The 22,249-nt window shown below is 37.9% G+C and overlaps 1 protein-coding gene across 2 annotated transcripts; it reads left to right on the forward strand.

Annotated features, from left to right (window-relative positions):
• The first annotated feature begins 314 nt into the window (after positions 1–314).
• On the forward strand, positions 315–21,968 carry stxbp1a (syntaxin binding protein 1a). Of its 2 annotated transcripts, XM_056731388.1 has the most exons (20): positions 315–453; positions 7,813–7,862; positions 8,370–8,451; positions 8,809–8,885; positions 8,981–9,059; positions 10,134–10,237; positions 11,282–11,430; positions 11,511–11,595; positions 11,672–11,802; positions 11,909–12,016; positions 12,125–12,185; positions 13,440–13,505; positions 13,586–13,666; positions 13,799–13,937; positions 14,025–14,134; positions 14,249–14,350; positions 16,253–16,338; positions 17,230–17,384; positions 18,083–18,244; positions 20,430–21,968. In XM_056731388.1, exons 1-19 carry the CDS (start codon positions 417–419, stop codon positions 18,190–18,192), a joined length of 1,812 nt encoding a protein of 603 aa, XP_056587366.1. In that variant the 5' UTR covers positions 315–416; the 3' UTR covers positions 18,193–18,244; positions 20,430–21,968. The 2 variants fall into 2 exon arrangements, with proteins under 2 accessions (XP_056587366.1, XP_056587368.1); XM_056731390.1 differs by lacking the exon at positions 18,083–18,244.
• The last annotated feature ends 281 nt before the right edge of the window (positions 21,969–22,249 follow it).

A 22,249-nucleotide genomic window follows, 5' to 3' on the forward strand; every position in this document is an offset into this window, starting at 1 on the left:
AAAATAGAACAAAGACGCCAAACCAAATGAATGCTTTAGTTAACTATCACAATTATTACTGTCGAAACTTTACGACGTGGTGCTTATCACAGACGTGCCAACCGGAAATAAACGTTTAATTTATAGACATACGTTTGTATTATCGTTATGTATCGTGGTATGAGAATCAGTGGTGAAATCGCTTGTACACGACCCCGTTTAACGGTTCGGTGTCTGCGGCTTTAGCGCTTGGCAATACGCAAAAGCGGATCTCTGTCGGCGGTGGGCAATAACACATAAGGGAGGGGCGGTTACGCAGTGACGAATCTCCGCAGTCAGCTGCTGAGTGAGGTGCGCACCATCTCACTATCAGAGACAGGGGCGGAATACAGCAAGAGGAGAGAGAGGAAAAGATACAGCGAACACACAGAAGCATCATGGCACCAATTGGATTAAAGGCGGTCGTTGGCGAAAGTAAGATGATGTTAATTCTCAACTGCAGATATTTTGTAGTCTTGCTTTAAGGTTTATCCAATTGTACGTGATATTTTATCGTAGGCCCATTGCATGTCTCTTTACTGTTCATTTGCGTGTGTGGTTCCCCCTGGATGCGGCTGGTTGATATCCCTGCCATTGTGCTGCACGGCCAGGACATGACTCTCGGAGACGGGCCGTTGCGGATGCGCACAGTGCATCAGTGGAAAACGACAGAAATGCGTTTTCCCCTCCGCATTTAGATTCGACTCAAAACATGTAATAGGAAATTAGTATCAGCAGTAAGACTTAATAAAGATGGTCCACCACAGGAACGCCCTTGTTCTGCACGTACATGGAAATGAATTACGCAGGACTGTGTCGACAAAACAGTGCGCTTTTTTGTGTGTTTTAATATCAGATATATATATGTGTGGTATTATACGAATAAAAGATCTTTGAAAAACGGCCTTCTACATTCAAAGATCAGGCTAATGCTTGTAGGCAAAGCCTCACCCATATGATTGATAGACAGTGTAATATATTAGTCCAGCTGGTGAACTGATGTGCCCTGGAAGGAAGTACCCATAGATTTAACATGAATGCAGATGGCTTGCATCCCCGTGCTTATCCAGATAGATGGTTAAATGGCGGAGTGGCTCGCTTGAATCGTGGAAACGCGCACCAAATGCGCATCATTCAGATATTTCCGCTTGCCATGTTTGTCTTGCCAGTGCCTACTGGCAAAAAGATCGTTTTGGGAACAGAATGACGTTAAGTAAATACAGGTCGGGGTTGTGCTTTCATTTTAGATTTTTTTTTTTTTTATTAATGCGGCACGAAATGGGCATGTTTGCCTTCTACAGTAGACTATACGGATTGTACATGTCGGGCCTAGAAAGCTTAGAATTGAATTGAATCGAAACATTAGGCTATAAAATACACCACTCATACATTTTAATGTAATTTGTATTATTCTCATCCTTTACATTTATGTGTAACTTATGAATGTTACCATTCAGGCAAATGCATTAGTCCTATGTGCAGAAATTCCCGCATTAGGCTATTGCATTATACATTCAGAATTGTTTGTTTTCGTAATATAAAATTGTGCCAAAATACCATATGTTAGGCACAATAAAACATATAAAACGCGATTTTATAAATGCACAGTTGCATTGTCCGGTGTAAATGAGAGGTGAACACTGTGTATTCTGTATTGACTGAAACATGATCGTTACCAGCATTGATAAAAAGACACAACCACTGTGAGCACCTGCTCTGGATGCTCTTTCTCCACGAAGGGCAGGGTGGATTGGTTTTGGTGTGGTTTGATACGCTTGTGTTAAGAGCAAATTTAGAATACAAATGTCTCGATATAAAACTGACCAAATGCACTTGCAACATAATTTGCTTTATTTTTAAATTAATAGATGCAACATTTTCTCCAAAAGGGAAGATGTGCATTGCAGGATTAAATAAGATGCAGTGCTGAAGGACAACACACAGTTCACATTGAAAGAAACTGTGTGAATGAATCAAAGTATTTTCATGTACATTAGCATAGATCTGAATGAACCAGTTATTAAGTCTTTTACATTGTTCCAGTTTTATGAATCAAGTTTAAAGAATGTCCTATTAACTAGTTTGAATTACATTCAGCATACAGGGAGGCATTCTATGCATATTTAATTTGTACAAAAGGTTTAAAAACAATATACTTGAAAACCTCTGAATTGTACAAATATAATCTGCATTTTTTACATTTTATGAAATTACCTGAAAACTCCTGCCAAGCCTGATTTAATGTGTAGAGTAGTGGACAACCTTCAATGAGATCTAGTGACACCCTCTATGACATCTGGAAGAAAAGATGTGTTCATAAAACTCATAAACGCCCACACAGATGCAACACCTGGTACGTGACACCCCTTTAGATGACAATGTTTTTTTTCAATATCATTCAAGGGCACAATACCATAAGAAAAGAGTCTTAAGACTTGATAATGTGTGTACATTTTTGCACCCCTGGCATGTGAGGAGAGGACAGTTTGTGTGCCCTAAGGCAAACCGTAAGCGTGTGATTCATGCTCGACATAAACTAACGACATTTATAGCCCCTTCAATTATTGGAGGAGAAAGACAGCCCTGTCCCTTTAACGCCACTGAATATCATACACAATAGTAGAGGTCCTTCAGAGTTTATCTTCAACCCTTATTATACACACAAGCTTATCTTTTTCCAAAAATATTTAAACACTCTGATGAACTATTGGGGTTAGAAATGTATTATGTATTAAATGTAATGATGGAGTTATCCAACACAGAATCAAACATCTTAGACATTGTGTATAAACAATAGACACCAGACACTTTAGCATGATAATGATGGTGAATTTTGATCATCATGATCTGAATGAGAAAGAAGATGAATCAGAATTTTCTGATGAAATAAAACACTACCATCCACAATACTTAAATGTTGGAGATGTTTGATCTGCAACACTGATGACAAACCAAAGAGGGCCAGATTCATTTAAATAGGCTTCAGTAATATTTCAGTTGTTGACAATCACTCATATTTCAATACAGAAGACCAGTTCAGTCTTGGAAATCCGCAAACCGCAAAGCATTGTGGAATAAATCAAACTGTGTATTGGCATACAACTGCATGGCTTTTCGCTGGCCTGTCATTTCCCGGGATTACTTCCCTTGACATTTTCCGTGCAGTGTTCCAGCAGATCTTATTTGGCACTCAGTGATCAAGTTGAAGAATAAAGATTTTATTTCTAGCTCCCTGCCTTCTTCCCTATTGGGGAAGGCATTACCCAGAATCCCTCTCAGATAGCCCGGGTTTACGGCTTTTCTATTAAAATCAGCCCACGTAGAGATCTGGGGACATAAAAATCTCAGGATATAAAGCATTGTCTCTTCTGTGGACCCACTGTGACAGATATACACAGATCAACCATGGTATACTACAATATAAAATAATGATGAACAAAGGTATTACGCTTGTGTATAAAATATGAAAATTCACATAGGGAGAAATGCTCTCATTTTGAATTATTAATGAACCTGTAAAATTCATTACATAATGTCTTTGTGTCAGTGTGCAAAGTTATTTGTCAACCAATATGACATTCGGTAACAGTCTAACTATTCAAATAAAACGTTTTAGAGCGAATATGATTTCAATTTACGACAAAATCAACCTACGAATGTCGCGCGTTGTGGTTTCAGCATGTTAATATATGGCTTTTGGCTTTGCATGGATGATGAGGAACACAAACATGTCAGCATCATTACTCCTCTTTCAAAAACTGTGGTTTCATTTGTGTGTTGCGTAGTGAGTGACTCAGCATGCTGTAATTCTATACCAGCAGGACAGCAAACACTGTGGAAGTGTGTGTGTGGGTTGATGCTTCGTCCTTGGACCCAATGACGTTGGTTGGGGTTCAGCAGTGTCTGTCAGATACATGAACAAAATCGCATCATCACACAAGACAGAGAACGTCACGGATAAATGGCTGTAATTCAGCTACAGGCAACCACATGGTGATGATATACAACCATGATAATATGATTATAAGGAAATTCTTGTTTTTATACAGTTCAAACTACAATGAAAAGTGTCTTCGTAAGGATTCTTTAAAGTCACACACTCTTAAAAAGGTTCTACTGCTTTACTGTGGTGCCATAAAATAACCATTTGTGACTCTGGACACAAGGGTCAATTTTGTGAAATTGAGATTTATACATAATCTGAAAAATTAATAAATGATCTTTTCATTGATGTATGGTTAGATAAAGACAATATTTGGCTGAGAAACGATTTGAAAATCTGGAATCTGAGGGTGCAAAAAGTGTAAAATGTTGAGAAAATCGCCTCTAAAGTTGGCCATCGTAGGTGCTGTAGCAGGCCGGTACTAAGAAGAAACAGGTTTGATTTAACTCTCTCTATTGGCTTACCGATGTAATGGCATTGTAGATGAACCTGAAAGCGGAAAATGCTTTATCATAGATACCAAACTTGAGTGGGTAATTCCAAAAAAAGCAGCGAAAGTGAAGTTTCCGGCCAATTTCGCAAATTTTGCTGTATCCACTCATAAATATTTAAAAAAAAACTTCATGGAACATTTTACTTAATAAAATAAATGTTTTTGACCCATACAATGTATTGTTGGCTAATGCTACAAATATACCCATGCAACTTAAGACTGGTTTTGTGGTCCAGGCTCACATTTTTGGTTTTCCCCAAAGAACCATTGACTCATTCAACCATTTCTTTCTTACTTTTTTATACAGAACCTTTTTCCACAACAAAGAACGTTTTGTGAAACAGAAAGGATGTTATATGTTTATGAAACCATTCATCCAAAAATGGTTCTTATTTATAACACATTTTAGCAGTGATAAAGAAAAAAAACCTATTCCATGGCAATAATTTGACCTCGAATTTTTATCAGGATCCTTCAGCGTCCCTTAAATTGTATCAGTGATGCATATCCAGCAGGATAAGAGAAGTTTGTCTCTTTAAGGTAAATCGTTGTGAAATCCTAAGAGACGGAGTGTAAAAGTGGGTCATGAAATGAGAGGCACGTGCCTTGAAGGAAACATACACTACAGAGGGTTAAATCTACAGCGATGAGCGCTTATACAGTTTTCTCCACTGACCAACAGTGGACACGTTGCCAAATGCTTAACATACAGACATATTTACCAACGCTTCATTTAAATATGACGGCAAAAAACACCAAGTTTAACCAGATGTCTGCTTAACATCAAATGGCAGCTTCTATTTAATTAAGACATCCACATTGAGGTTAAATATGAAGAGTAGAGAGCTAAAGAGAGACAAGACTCAAATTGGTGTACTCAGGAGAGATTTCATCTTTAAGTGAGAAGACGTTCAGTGAGAGAAGGCCGTGGGGCAGAAAGAGTCGCCGCCCTAGTGGCAGTTAAAGGTTTTAAACCTAAATTGTTGCATACACAGGGAAGGGCGATTTATGGACCTACACGGTACCCTATGCCTTAGCCTGAGCACACCTCTCCAAATATGTAACAACGTGTCAACTCGGCGCGGACCCTACGCTGAACGCAAGCACTGTGAAAACCAGCACGTTACCTACAGCTAAACGCAACGCCGTAGGTCTGACGCAGAAGGTAAAAACACACTTTAGGATTTATATTAACACTGAACGGAATTGATTTGTTAGATCACTCGAAAGGGAAAATGGTGTCTTGACTCCTGTGGTCTGCTCTGAGGACACTCCTTTACATAAGAGTTTGACTCCATGGTAACTGCAATATCCTTTGTACACGTTGTAATTTAGAGAAAAGCCTATTCAGACATGACATTTGCATTTACATTTAGCGGAGGCTTTTATCCAAAGCAACCTTACCGTGCATTTAAAAACTAAGTCTGAACAGTCTGCATGTATATGATCCTGCAAAAATCCCCTCGCAAGAATGCCATAGATCACTTAAGATGTTAAATCCATACATTGAGTTTAATGTAAAATAATTCACACCATATAGCTATAGTGACTGGTTTAAAGGCGTGCCGCAGTATTTGACATTCATTGTATTCTTCTGTGTATTTTGTCCCGTCGCCTGCAGCATTAACCTCCATTTGCACATTAAAATGTTTTCACATCGGTCTCAGATGATCTTGGGTAAAAGTGAACTGAGGCTGATGGGGGAAGTGCTGATATCACATGACTGATATAAAGTGCCCCCCAGAGACAGCTGGGGGGGTGACAGACTTCAACGCAAACCTCTTAAAGGGTTTAATTTAGTGTTATTTTCTTAATTTACTTAACAAGCCAATGATGACGATTTGTATGGCTACATTTATGTTATTCTTTGTTTAAGCTTTAATTTCCTGCATGAATCAACATATTTTGTGAGATATTCAGTTGTATTCATAGACTGGACACAGCTGATAGATACTTACTACTTCTACTGAATTTTTACAGTATGAATCACTTTAATATTATTGAAAACAAGAAATAACATCATGATGGTGTGAAAAGAGAGCAATTTTGCAGTACATAAGCATCTCAGGACATGGCTATGATGACATTGTTAATAATATTTTTTAAGCAGTATAGAAAATCATGCAAACACATGTTTCTTCTTTCAGTTTTTGAAACAGCTTGCTAATCTCTTCGCCATTCACTAAAACATGGCATTTGTTTAAACACACATAATCCAATGTCAACCACAAAATCACCCTGAACACATTTATTCTAACACTACGACCAGATGGCTATCAAGATCATGCTAATATTGGCCTTAACTCCTCAAACATGGTCCACTCTGCCTAATCCCTGCATGATGAGATTATGTACATCAGATTAAATAACAGAGAGCGAGAGAGAGAGAGAGAGAGAGAGTTCACCTCTCAATCTGTCTAGATTAAATTCGCTATGATATGATGTTCATTTAACTCTTTGTAACGTGAAGTCTGTAAAGCACAATCTAAGGATCTGAATGGAGTGAGATTCTAAAAGTATTGAAGATTCAATTGCTGCCCGAGCAAATGCTTTCTCCGTCTCAGATGAGATTTTATAGTGTCTTACTTTCTTGGTCTTATTTGATTTATACCTTAATAATTCAAATATACTATGTTAGTGGATTAGAAAATGTGACATAGTGTAGTATTTCTGTGGTACTCCCAGGTAACATGTTAGAGCTACTGTGGGACATTTGCAAAAAACACAACTGTGTGAACTGGACTCCATGAACACAAGAAAAGAGACATTTCATCACTTTGTGCCCTTGATCATGGGATATCTGATACCATGTGCTATGAATGAAATGAACATTATTTGTGGACACACAAGCTGCTTCCTGTTTTGTTGCACAGTGTGATCCTGGTTCTGACATAAGATGTCCGCAATTGGTTTTCTATTATAAATTGGTCTGAACTTTCATGTTATTGTTGTTGCATATGAAGTGAATACTGACATATATAGAGATCTAGAGCTGCGGAAATGTTTTTCCTTTAATCAGCGTTTTGTGGCCATCCCGTTTCTGTTGAATTTCAACAAAATCAAACCTCAAGAATGTGAAAGACTAAAAGCATGAAACTCGATGGAAACAAAAACAGTGAAAACTTTTCAGTCTGAAAAAATACAGAGGAGCATTTCTGTTATATTAGGATTTTACAGTTTTCATTTTTTGCAAATAAATGCAGTAGAAACATTTTTTTTTTTTTGAAATTATGTAGAAATGTTGTTAGTAGTTCATATAATGAAAAATGATCATTTTACCTAAACACATACATATAAATGGTACATTTTAAAATCAGAAAAACAGCCCGTGACTAATCCGATTAATTTACCCCTACAGAGATTATGAATGATGTCATCAAGAAGATAAAGAAGAAGGGAGAATGGAAGGTAAGATGATTTCAATCACCTCATCACCATATTGACCATGCCATCCTTACATGCCATCTATCTATCCATCTATCCATCTATCCATCTATCCATCTATCTATCTATCTATCTATCTATCTATCTATCTATCTATCTATCTATCTATCTATCTATCCATCTATCCATCTATCCATCTATCCATCTATCCATCTATCCATCTATCTATCTATCCTATCTATCCATCTATCCATCTATCCATCTATCCATCTATCCATCTATCCATCTATCCATCTATCCATCTATCCATCTATCCATCTATCTATCTATCTATCTATCTATCTATCTATCTATCTATCTATCTATCTATCTATCTATCTATCTATCCATCTATCCATCTATCCATCTATCCATCTATCTATCTATCTATCCATCCATCCATCCATCCATCCATCCATCCATCCATCCATCCATCCATCCATCCATCCTACAGTATCTCTGGTATGAAGTGAATCTGTAATCTCTTTGTAGGCTCTGATTGTGGACCAGCTCAGCATGAGGATGCTGTCGTCCTGCTGCAAAATGACTGATATCATGACAGAGGGCATCACCAGTAAGTAACCCTGTGTTTTAGACATCAGCCAAAATGCCAAAATATAGGATCGATTCATGTCGAAACAATGCTCATTCATGAGATCATGCATCTGTTGAATAGGCCTGAATGGGTCATTACAAAGGAATAATGCATTTTACATATTGCTGACTAATGATTCGAACAGGTTGTAACTAACCGAAGCTTCACAATTACAAATGTACAATATAACACAATCTAAAAATGGACAAATATGTTAAAATATATACAAATAGTATGCTATATGCTTGTATAATATAATAATTCTAAAAATGGATCAAAATGAAATATATATACAGTATATACTTTTTTGAGGCTCACTTGCTGTTTCTCTTTTAGTTGTTGAAGACATCAACAAACGCAGAGAGCCTCTACCTTCACTGGAGGCTATTTACCTGATCACTCCTACTGATAAGGTACTCCAACACGCTGCTTTCATAGCACGCTAATACAGCAAAGTCACACCTTTAGCGCAGACTGTCATCTGACACTCTTGTATTTCTTTTTACAGTCCGTGCAAACTCTTATCAATGACTTCAAAGATCCTCATTCTGCGAAATATAAAGGGGCTCATGTGTTCTTTACTGACTGTGAGTATATGGGGGTACTCAACTGTACTTTAAGAGCCCTGCAAGCGTTATACAGTCACACTACAGCAGTGATGAGGCTACTACACAAGCACTCAGTCAAATCATTTGTTTGAACGATTTTAATTTGTAAAACAATGCTGTTATATGTGGATTGAAACATAAAATATATGATTTGAAGGTAGTATAGCTTCAGTGACTCGGTAGTAAATAACCATATATAAATGAACTTATTTTAGCAGAAGCATACTGCACATTAGTATAGTATAGTATGTAGGATACTTTATTAATATTTTTTATTTACTAAGACTTTTAGTTTTTACTCGTTGTGTATGTTGTGTGTAAATTTTCATAAACATGTCGTACTATTGCATTCTTTAACTACAATTTTAATATACTAAATTAACTTTGGAACATCAACAAATACGTTTTCCTACAATTGTGGCCAAAAGTGATGTCCTGGGGCGCGTATTTGTACAATATGTATTTAATCCCACCGCAGACATTATGGGTTTTATTTAAATATACAAAAAATCTTTAGAAAAACAATAAGCTCCCATTAAATAAAGCATACATCTGTTATTAATATTTGTTAATTCTCTCGTTAAGTAATAATCTATAGAAAATCTTGATTTAATAAGATTTTTGTGTTGTGTTTTATTTTTACAGCCTAATACATCATATTAGTACAGTAGATTTAAATAAAAAACAAAGTCAAACATTTTATTTAAAGTTTAAGATCACGCCAGGACTGTATTTTATTTTCCAAAAACTAGTGTCGCTTAAAAATGCAACAGTTTTTAAAACTCCCTACAGTATGTTCATAGCAATGGACTAGTCAGAACCAGTCAGAACACTTTAGCAACCCCTTGGCATCACAGCATGATACTGTAGTTTCGAAGGCAAGCGATACCTACATTTTCTTGAGAAAATACTAGATAAATATAAAATCAGATAAATCATAAATATTAATATTGATAAATCAATGCCCTTTTTAATCAAACGACGATACTACATGCATACATGAATGCATCATAAAACCTCATATATTTTTTAATCTGCATGCCTTTATTGCAGCTTGCCCGGATCCCTTGTTCAATGAAGTGGTGAAGAGCCGGGCATCCAAAACCATTAAAACCCTGACTGAGATCAACATTGCTTTCCTGCCGTATGAGTCCCAGGTGAGCAAATCAAAAGCCAAAGGAGATGAGAATAAAGACGAATGCCAGAAATCCATGTAGCCTGTTCTAGAAACATCACCATGAGTAACACACCCAGTGTAGCTCTGTTCAAACAGAGTGTTCCAGAACAGCTCTGAGGCTACGGGTGGGGGTTGCAGTCTGACCCATAATGCCTTGCTGCTGATGCTGTCTGCTATGATTAATTCAGTGGAGTGAGAGGAGCAGTGCTTTTCCCCTGCCGTGATGCTGCTCGGTGTGCCTCGCTCGGCCCCGCCTAATTGGCAGACGCAGCATCCACAGAAAGCAGCAGCCAATCAGAGGCCTTCATGAGAGGGGGAAAGCACAGAGCATCCATCTGCTGAGCAGAAGGAGAATCATGTGACCTTGTGCTGAGAGAGGGTGGGGAGGGGCGCTTGTGAATGAGCCATAGGAAGGGAAAGATTCAACTGTGAAACATGAAAGCAATTAAAGGGGTCATATAGCGCGAATATGTGTTTTTGGTGTGTTATAAGTTGCCCATGCATGTATTAGACATGTTAAATTGCAAAAATGAAGGTATCGGAACAAAAGATGCATTCTATCTAAAAGCGAATGCTCACCCAGACCTGCCTGAAACGCCTCGTGTAACCACACCTCCACGAATCTACGTCAGTTCGTGGTATGATTTGACTAAGACCGCCCACATATATACGCATGTAAGGTGGGCGTACCTGTCAGTACAATTGCTTTGGAACCTGAGGTCCCAAATATGGTGAGAGGCGTGACATTTCCGTCACACGCTTGCAGTATTCGACCAATCACTACACACTGGTTAACTAGCCAATCAGAGCACACCTCGCTTTTCAGAGCGATGAGCTTTGGTAAAAAATCTTCACGTTTCAAAGAGGCCGAGCTAAGAGGAGACACAAACATACACGGTATGTGGAAAACACAACCTTAATCAAAACAAACGATAATATTTGACGTGATAGTAAATGAAAACGCTGGAGAGATTCTCCCCTACATCCGATTAGTCATATTTATATTTTATGGTTCTGTTTTTAGGTGTTTTCTTTGGACAACCCCGACGCCTTTCAGAGCTTCTACAGTCCTCATAAGACCCAGCTGAAGAACACTGTGATGGAGCGACTTGCCGAGCAGCTGGCCACTCTCTGTGCCACGCTGAAGGAGTATCCTGCTGTACGATACCGAGGGTAAGACACGGATCGCTCATAGTAGAGAAAAACAATACAGAAAGAGACTCAAACATCTGTTTATCTTCAAACCTGCACAGGGAGTATAAAGATAACGCCACTCTGGCTCAGCTGCTTCAAGACAAACTGGACGCCTATAAGGCCGATGATCCCACAATGGGAGAGGTGAGCAACACCTCGCTAAAAACGCCTTCTTCTAAACGTCAACACATCTTTAAAACATCTTAACGTCTCTCTGCAGGGTCCGGACAAGGCCAGGTCTCAGCTTATCATTCTGGACCGGGGTTTCGATCCTGCCTCTCCCGTCCTGCACGAGCTCACCTTCCAAGCTATGGCTTACGACCTGCTGCCCATCGAGAATGATGTGTACAAGTGAGTGGGATGAACACAGATTGAGCAAAAAAAAAGTGTATTTGCGGAATGAACACAAATCACTAGTTAGTTGGTTTGTGAGTTCAGTTTGGTTCGTGCCTGTTAGGTATGATTCCGGCGGAATGGGTGACTCTCGTGAGAAGGAAGTCCTGCTGCATGAAGACGATGACCTCTGGGTGGCACTACGACACAAACATATCGCTGAGGTCTCTCAGTGAGTGACATTTTCATATTATACATCTCTGATGTCATTTTATGTATTTCTTTTGTCCTTTGTTTTAATAACACCGAACACGTTCTCTGCGGTTCTCCTCTCTCACAGGGAGGTCACACGATCCCTGAAGGAATTTTCTGCCAGTAAACGGATGAACACTGGGGAGAAGGTACGCCGGGGTTTGAATGGAGGGGGAGGGGTCCGGTGGAGTAGGAAGTGCAGAATTGTATAGCGTGGGTCAGGGAGGATAGCCTGGCAGATGAGATTGCGTTGGCAGGCGAATTGAAACGGCGATGGCTGACTCATAAGAAAACGCTTTGAGGCTACAGTACGATTAGTATTGATTGACTTACTGACACAGCACAAGCGCATATGCAACACGCTGTGACATATTGTGCTATATTACATTTTATGCAGACTGTAAAGCAACGGCTTACACATCATTTAAAAAACAACTATTTATAATATAGAATCCGTTGTAGCCCCATGGCATATCACAGACAAACACTCTAAATAACGTGGAAAAGATACTTTTTATAATTTATTGCACCATCACATCGTGTTTGGCGTATAATGTGATACATAAAGAATCAATGGAGATACATGTTTACTAGCTTAACTGTTAAGTGAATTGCATCTGACCAGTTGAAACACTGCAAAACAACTTTGTCTTACTTTTTCAGCAGAAATGATTAAATATTTAATATTTTCCCTTAAATTAAATCATATAGTTGAGAATCAAAATGAAAAAAATGTCAAGTCTTGTTTTGCGGAAAAATATATATGTGTCTGATGGTATAAAATAGCAACATTTAGAAATCAAACAGTTAATATTACAATGTTTAATGTCAATTGTGTCTGTCAATTACCCATATATAAATATTATTTCTAATATTATTTATATTATTACATTTTCCTGTAGCTTAGTGGTAAGAGCATAGCGTGAGCAATGCCAAGGTCATGGGTTCGAGCCCAGGGATTGCACATACTCAGATACAAATGTATAATATCATGCAATGTAAGAAGCTTTAGATAAAAGCGTCTGCCAAATGCAAACATGTAATTGAATTACATGCATTACATGCATGACATGTACATGTAATATATATTTTTTTGTTAATTTCATGATACAGTATATATACTGTATATATATTTAAACTTAACTTGAATTAAGTTTATAGAGTGAAGTTGAAACTTGAATTTGGTTTATTTCTTATTATCCCATTGGCAGACCTTTTTTATTGTTTCAGCACAAACTTATTTTTTTCAGAAGAATACTTAATATTTTGTGTGATATTGCTTCTTTCAACATATTTCTTTGATATTTGTATGGCAAATAATAAAAATACAAAGTATAATTTTTTTTTGCAGTGAGATGTAATACTGTCTGTGTGTGATCTGACCTGTGTTTGTTCTGCTTCAGACCACCATGCGGGACCTGTCTCAAATGCTCAAGAAGATGCCACAATACCAGAAAGAGCTCAGCAAGGTGAATGATATCTATCATGAGAAACCGTATACATAATATCTTAACACTACTCTTCTGACATTTAAATTCTGTCTGTTTAGTACTCGACCCACCTGCAGCTGGCTGAAGACTGCATGAAGCACTACCAGGGAACCGTGGACAAGCTGTGCCGTGTAGAGCAGGTGCACATAACACGTCTCTATAAAAATCATGAAGAAAAAAAAACATCTCAAAGAAATCTTCCTTACTTATTATTTTTCTCTCATCATGCCAAGTATCATTTATGAACCGTGTTTTGTTTGGCTGCCCCACAGGATCTTGCTATGGGAACTGATGCAGAGGGTGAAAAGATCAAAGATCCCATGAGGGCGATCGTGCCCATCTTGCTGGATGCCAACGTCACCACCTACGATAAGATCCGCATCATCCTGCTCTACATTTTCCTTAAAAACGGTAAGAGAAGCAGTTGTTATTAGGCGGACATTTTACATCTCAGCTTGATCTGCCATTTTGTAATATGGCTTGTTTGTGGAAAACCAGGAATCACAGAGGAGAACCTCAACAAGCTGATCCAGCATGCCCAGATCCCTCCTGAGGACAGTGAGATCATCACCAATATGGCTAACCTGGGCATCCCAATCATCACAGATGTATGCCGTCCACTTCCTGTTTTTCATTAGCTCTATGATGAAACACATTTCCTTGTGTGTTAAAGGGCAATTCATGTCTGACATACAACATTTCTCATAATCTGTATTTTGCAGTCCACTCTCCGCAGGGGCAAAAAGCTCGACCGTAAGGAGCGTGTGAGCGAGCAGACCTACCAGCTCTCTCGCTGGACCCCACTGATCAAGGATATCATGGAGGTAAATGTTTACCCACAGTTTTACATACAAACTGTAAACTGGGTTGAATGCACAAAACATTTTAATCTTATTTTGGTTCCTATATATTAACAATAACTTTATAAAAAAGTATATATATCTTAAAATATATCAGAATAATTTTTGTTAATATATATATATGAAGAGCTCTTTTCCAAAACGCTATAAATCCATTTTAATAGTTTTTATGAAAATGACATTTTTTTACCTAGACCCATACATTTTATTAACATTTAATGCATCCTGTTAAAATGGTCTGTTGGCTCAGTCTGAACATGTTAAACAATGATTGTTAAATGAAACAACAATATTGTCGATTATAATTCAAAGTTTATTTTTATTTCTTCAAAACGCTGCAAATCCATCCTTTTTTTTAAAAAAATGTGGGTTTATTTCTTTTTTAAAACAAACAAACAAGAGAACTTGCAACATATGACATCAGGGACTCATACTATAAATTAATATAAATCAAATAAATTCAAATGCATGAAATAAATAACAGCCAAATAAAATAAATAGTAACAGACTAAATAGTAAAATAAAATAAATATTTTCAATTTCATGTTTCAATATTTTCCACCACATACAACAAATCATTTAAAAATAACACGCATACAAATTCCACTAAGGAGCGAATTCTGATTGGTCGAAAGGACATATCGCATTTAGGCTAAAAACAGGTTCGGCACTTATAGCGCTTTGGAAAGAAACTGCATCTTGCAGAACGTTTTAAACAAGGAAATATAGCAATTTGACAATGAAACATTGATGGAGCAGTAAATAGGTTTAGTACACAGTAAAATGGCATGACATTTTAATGCGTTTTGAAAAAAAGCTCTTCATATGTATATATAAGTATTATTTAATATATTGCATAATATTTTTTTGTATATTCCCCACTGATCTATACAAATGACATGATTGCTCATGATGTCATTACACTGAAGGTACCGCGCCGCCATGTTTGGTTTGCCCAACATTCTGTTAAATTAATAGGGAGTTATCACATATTAATGATTAAACAGTCACTTAACAGTCCCCGTTTTTATATCTAAAGTCTCGCGGTACATTCTTACAACGCAAATGTCTTCAGCATGTAAATGGTTAATTATTTAAAGTTGGGAATTTTCCCGTTTTATTATATATATAGTGAGTTACGTTCATTTTCATTACAGTAGCGTACATATCAGACTCACGAGACAGCTCAACATATGCCAAATGTGCTTGTTCTGAAATCTAAATAGAGATAAATACAGGCTGTGTATGTTCTTTAAGTCGTGAAGCTTAATTTCTAAACATTTACACATGTGCCATTACAACAGTTTGCAATAAAGGCTCCCCTTCTATACATCGATTTCTATACGTCGCAATTCTGCTCAAAATAACATCAAAAGGAACAATTAATTTAAACACACATGTGAACTAAAACCTTATCGCGCGCCTTATATGATGAAAAGCGGGTCATTTTGACTGTAAGTCAATTGCGTTGTCTGTCAGTTGATCATACCAAGATGGCGGCGCAACCGGGGTGGCTTCCCCTCCTGCTGTTGGTTTAACGTTCTAGGCGCAATCCAGTCATTTATATCGATCAGTGATATTCGCACATATTTTTGTTTTATAAGAGTAGACTGTGTGCAGGTTTTTATACCAAATGTTCCCACGAGAATGGTAAAAATCTGATCTACCTTCATTGTGGAAATAGATTATTAAACACAATAAATAATGCAAAAAATGCAAAAAATTCAAGAGGTTTTTTTGAGGGTCAGCAATAGAGGAAATACAGTTTAGTATAAAAGTCATGATGGCTATCGAAGGTCCCCACAATATATAGAAACCTAACACTCTGTGTAAATGTGTAACCTCACGTTGTTGCTAATCTTGCAGGATGCTATTGAGGATAAGCTGGACACCAAACACTATCCGTACATCTCAACACGCCCGTCCTCTTCCTTCAACACCTCTGCAGTCAGGTACACACATACAAAATATGGTATTATTTATTCAGCACAGGCATTCAGACAGAAGTCAATTGGATCAATGATCATTTGTGCAGAGGGATGGGGAGAACGTTTTGATCGATCTCTTGATTTGTGGGTGTTGCTATGTCAGGCGGGGGTGTAGGCCAATAACAGCAGCAGAAGAAGTAGAAAGTGGGCTATTTCCATAAGGTCAGCAGTAATGATCCCGGCACGTGTGTAGCTTCTTTAAGCAGCTGTGGAGAGAACAAGTCCTTGACTCCCACGGAGGGAGATTCGGGAGCTGCTTCGTCCCATTGGGTGAATTATTGATTGAATTTATTATGCAAACAACTTTGTTATAAGAGCTGGACACTATACATAAATACATTTTCTATGCACTTCGTGTCTAAATACTGCTACTGAAAGGCCCAAAATGATATTGCAATAACAAAATATTAAAGGTCCGAGTATGAAATTTAGCGACATCTAGTGGCGAGGTGGCAAATGGCTCCAACCCTCCCTTTCGAAGCAATACGGTGACTGACATTTGCCAAAGTAGATAAAAACGAAACGCTCTCTGTAGAGCAGTTTGTCCGTTTAGAAAGAACATGTGAAATTCAATGAAAGTGGACCTGCGGTGTATGTAATTAGAAATAGCTCATCTAAGGTAATAAAAACATAACCCTTTATTATATAAGGTCTTTATACACCTCTGAAGACATAGGTTTGTATATTTTATTGCATTTCTGTCAATAGATCCTTCAAAAAATTCCACATTGGACATTTGAAGGAACATATTTCTATGACGGTTACAATGTGTAGGTTTCAAACATAAGTGATGATGAAACTTTGAAGATTGTGTTTTGAAGTGTCTCACCTCTAAATGCTTTTCCCTCACGATAGTGCCCGATATGGCCACTGGCACAAGAATAAAACCCCTGGAGAGTACCGCACGGGCCCTCGTGTCATGGTCTTCATCATTGGGGGCGCGTCCTTTAGCGAGATGCGCTGTGCTTATGAGGTCACACAGGCCAATGGCAAATGGGAGGCCATCGTTGGTGAGTCTAACAAAAAACAGTTAACGGTTAATACATTACTATAGAAATTCTAAACTGATAAACACCGTTAATCTGTTTTTGTCGTACGATTACAATATCCCGGCCTGGGAATCTGTCTTGTTTAACTTTTCCTGTTCTCTTGTCTTGTATTTTGTGCTGTCTTGTTTTAACTGCTCTTTAATTGCAGTTGTGAGCCTCTGCTGTGTTCTGTGTTCGTAAGTGTATGTGTTGTGTGTTTGTTAGCGTTTACTTCTAAGATGTACACGTTTATCTAGCTGTCAGGTTTTTTGACCAATTCTGAAGCGATGGCTGTTCACACTCACAGGAGTTAAATCGCTGGAGCTTTTCAGGTCGGTATACTGTGCATAGTAAACGTTTCTATACGCAGTATACCGATTCGGATAAGAAACGCCACCGTATGCGCAGCTCCACATTTGCATAATGTCTGCTCAGCTCTTCACAAAAGGACAAACTCCCAAAGGACCGAATGACACAAATTTGGCTGTAATATTGATACCGACGTGGAGCAAATGATGAAACTCTTTTTACCCACTGTCACTATTACTCCCAGCCAAAGTTCCAAGATGATATTATTGGGAACCGTTGGTGTTCTTCAGATGTTTGATTAACCCTCTTTTGAAGGCGGTGAGCGGTATGAGATTCATTCAGAGCGTGAAGCCACCTTTGTTCCTCCGCAGGTTCAACTCACTTGCTCACCCCAACCAAATTTCTAATGGACCTGCGACACCCCGACTTCCGAGAATCCACTAGGGTGTCCTTTGAGGACCCTGACCCCTCAGAAGAGTGAGAGAGAGAGAGAAACAGGGAAGGGAGGGAGACAGAAATCACACTCTGACAAAGTAAAGACAGCCGAACAAAGAATCCCTTTCTGAACCTCCACAGCACAAGGGATTTCTTTTCTTGCTCACGTTTTACAGTGCCACCACGTCTCAGGGATGAGCGTCCGACCGACCTGCAAGTCTCACTCAGGCTCCGCCCTCTACCGGTATCAGCCTATGGCGTCATGGGCGGATTTGAGTGACAGATGCAGTGGGGGTCCCGACACCATCCTTGTTGACTTCCGCATCCTCTCAGCCGGGCTGGATTAAACTGCATTTTTCCCAGAATTCTCCTTTTAATTCAATAGCGCCTCTTCTTCGGACGAGGAAGGGCTACTTCCATTTGCCTTCCCAAATATAATTTTACAAGCTCCAGCTTCCGCAGATTTAATCTACCCTCAAGACTCACCATATTTCAAATATTTCCCGAATAGCAATCCTATTAACTTTCTTTTCTCTTTTGGAGAGGTAATTGAGTCGATGTTGGATGCCAATGCAGGATAATTTGGTTTTGTTTCCAATCCAGTTCCACAAACTACCTCACCTCACGTCTACATGACCAAGTGGCCGTCTGCAAAGAATGCGTTCAAATGACCCTCTGTTTAATTCTTCTGCAGATGCCAAAGCTTGTAATGTAGCTGTGTTCTTCAGATATGCTTTAGCACTAACGCTTCACCACAAAAACACTAAAATACTAACAATCGCAAACTAACTTGGGGTTATGCCACCCTAATGCTATGCCACAGGCATTGCTTTCTACTAAAAATATTAAATCGTTCATTACGAAGCCTTCACACTTCTAAACAAACCAATGCGAACTGTGGTCCAGAACCGTAAACAGAGATGTTTTGTTTACTGTGTAAACAGAACAAACTCGGTTATTATATACTTTATATTACAGCACTGTAAATCCTGTGCAGTTATTTATGATTCAAGTGTCAGCCTGCTAAAGCAATATCCCTTTGAGTTTTCCTTTTCTGTTGGATTATTGTGTTTGTAAATGATCACCATATGCAGTATGCCGGCGACCTAACCCATACTGCAACATTAAACACGTCTTGACTACTCCAGCCATTACTGAGGAAAATATGGTTCATTAGTAGCTATAAATCTCATTGTGAATCAATCATTAGCAAAGCTGCAAGTTGTTGCCCCGGTAGACCCTATTTTGGCACGGTCAAAGTTATAGATCAAAGTTATATGCTTGCAGCTACATTGTGCTTAATGTACCAATCTAACAGTATAAGCTATTGTTGAAAACATTTTTTATTGCTCTGTAAAGAATTTGTTTGAATCAGAATTATTGGAAACATGCAGCTTTGCTAAGAATGATGTAGTTTTACAATAGCAGGAAGTAGAAAAATAAAACATTTGTTCCCCAGGGTGCCAACAATAAGATGTTGGGTGCCACTATTTCACACGAAAGACCCTTTTCTGGTGACCCTGTGGCACAAATGTTTTGGATAGTTTTGTTCTAATGTGTTGTAAATGTGTCTTCAGCTAAATATCTAAAAAGTAAAAAACTCCAATTCCTTTTTAATATATATATATACTATATACTTATATACAGCTGCAGAAAAATGAAGAGAACACTCCATATTTTCATTTCAATTCAGTATTTCTTGATGTATTTTGGCCATTCCATTCCAAAGTTTGTTGAATTTGAACTAAATCAAACCTCAGGAGTGACAAAGTCATTCAACAGCAATATGAAAGACTACCAGCGTGACAAGATCCAGGTTATCACATAAAAACAAAATACAATACTTTTCCTAAATACAAATAGTACTGTTGTATTGCTTAAAAGTGATATGAACTTGTTTTCTTTGCAGTATTTGAGCTCTGAAAAATACAGAGCATCTTTTCTGTTATTTTGACCAAATGATTGCAAATAGAAACATATTTTTTTTAATCTGAAATTTGGTACAAATATTGTAAGTAGTTCACAGAACGAAACAAAAATGATCATTTTACCTAAACACGTACAGTAAAATGGTGAAATGGTCTCTTAATTTTTTCCGCAGCTATATGTAAATATAATATACTGTATATATTTTTTTCAATCATGAATGTACTGTACATAGGTTTTTAATTGGAACGTTTTCAAACACATGGCAGCTGAAAACACGTCAATAGTTCATTCAAGTGTATGTCCAGAGCTAACGCACTTTTCTTCGTTTTTTCTCCCTGGTGCTCACCTGTACAGGTTCAACCCATATTGTCTCCCCAACGGCGCTCCTTGACGCTCTCAAGGCGATGAACAAACCCGACGAGGAGCCGACAAGCTAAAAAAACTTCCTCACCCCAACCCCACGTCTCACCTACCCTTCCTTTCCCCCAACCCCCTCCTCTATAAATTGTGTATGCATCTTGCTTGAGAGAAAAAAAATGATGATTGGTGAAGTCTATACATTTATATATATATATATATATATATATTTAAATATATATATATAGTATATTGAAATAAAAGAATCATTGTAAGTACTCTTCTGTTTTACAATGGATGCAAATGATTAGACTGTCAACACGAGTTTTAATTATTCATTGCCATTTAAAACCTAAAGGAGTACCAAATGTAATATTGTATGTCATGGAACCTGCTAGAATGTGTAAATGGTAGATCATTTTGCGTTCGTTTATTTATCTGGTGTGTTTTTTAACGGTTTGATGGTGGGTGGGGGAGGGACTGGTTTTTATGCAAATGAAAAGGCGTGGCAAAATAACGCATATCACTTCCTATGCTGAATGCTATACTGCAGACCAGTTGAAACGCTCGGGGGGTTAGGTGTTGTCTCATTTTAGATGTGCATGCCACGGACGCTACTATGTGGCCCTTTTGACATGTTTAAAAACTCTGAAAAAAAAGTGCAAATTAAAAACGATGACCGTCTTCTGGGACTCCAGTGATGAAGAAGAAACAAGCCAAAAAAAGGAGTAAAAAGTGAAATAGACACTGTACATAGATAGCGGACGTCACCCCCTCCACGATTCTTGGAGCATTTACTTTCCATATTCTTTGATTTTCATGTCTCCTACAGAGACCTCATTTTTTATGTCAAGAAGGCCTCTGCTTGCAAATGTTTAAGGAATTCAAAAAAGGGCCAGTTGTATTTCAGTATTGTATCTCGTCCGATTAAGTCTTATCATTGGTTAGTAACAATGTTTAACTGGGCCATGCACTGAGTAGCGTGTTGTTGTATATGCCATGTTACCGTTTTTCGTCTCACTGTTGACTGGTGGAATTTTCTGACTGTGAAATAGTAAACATTTTCTTTGCCAATGTGAAGCCAATGTGTTTGTGACGTATTAGCTGTAGCCGTAGTGATAAACTTTGAAAAAAATAGGTAATATCTATCTTTTGTTTGTCTGTCTAATAGTTTATATGTTATATCTTCCACTGGTGAATGGCTTTGCAAAGAAACGCAACCCCCCAATTAACGTTTTGAATCCGTTTTCCCTCTATACTGTTGTGGCGGACAGGTTGTATATTGCACTACGCGTTTTCTGTGATGCAAACGCTTATATGGTTAACAATCTCTTTTTTTATTTTTAATATTACCTTATTTTGGGCTTGCTGTTGTATAGCGCTCAACTGTGTATGTTTGATTGATTTCTATAACATTTATTTTTCAGACAATATCAATAAATAAGAACGTAGTCCGTCCTAAACCTGTTCAACTTACTTGGATTCTATGTTTGCGAGTGTTGAAGCACAAATTAAAGAATACTTCATGTGTACCGATTTACTTAGGCTGTCTAATAAATTGGCTTCCATTAAACAAATGGAATGGGTATATTTTTGTGGGATGCTCTGTAAAACATCTACTGTATGCCACACATTTTACACAGAAACACATTTGAGATTTATTGTTTCAAACACATTTTTTATGTAGCTGCAAGAACAAATGTAATGTGTGTGACTTAATTTAAACTCAAGTAAGGTGTAATGAACTGTTGATCAGTCACCAACCTGGATCACTTGATTCTGAATAAATAATAACCAGATTTACCTCCACACAAACA

Source organism: Triplophysa dalaica, chromosome 19 (genome assembly GCF_015846415.1).
Source record: "Triplophysa dalaica isolate WHDGS20190420 chromosome 19, ASM1584641v1, whole genome shotgun sequence".
Classification (NCBI taxonomy): Eukaryota; Metazoa; Chordata; class Actinopteri; order Cypriniformes; family Nemacheilidae; genus Triplophysa; species Triplophysa dalaica.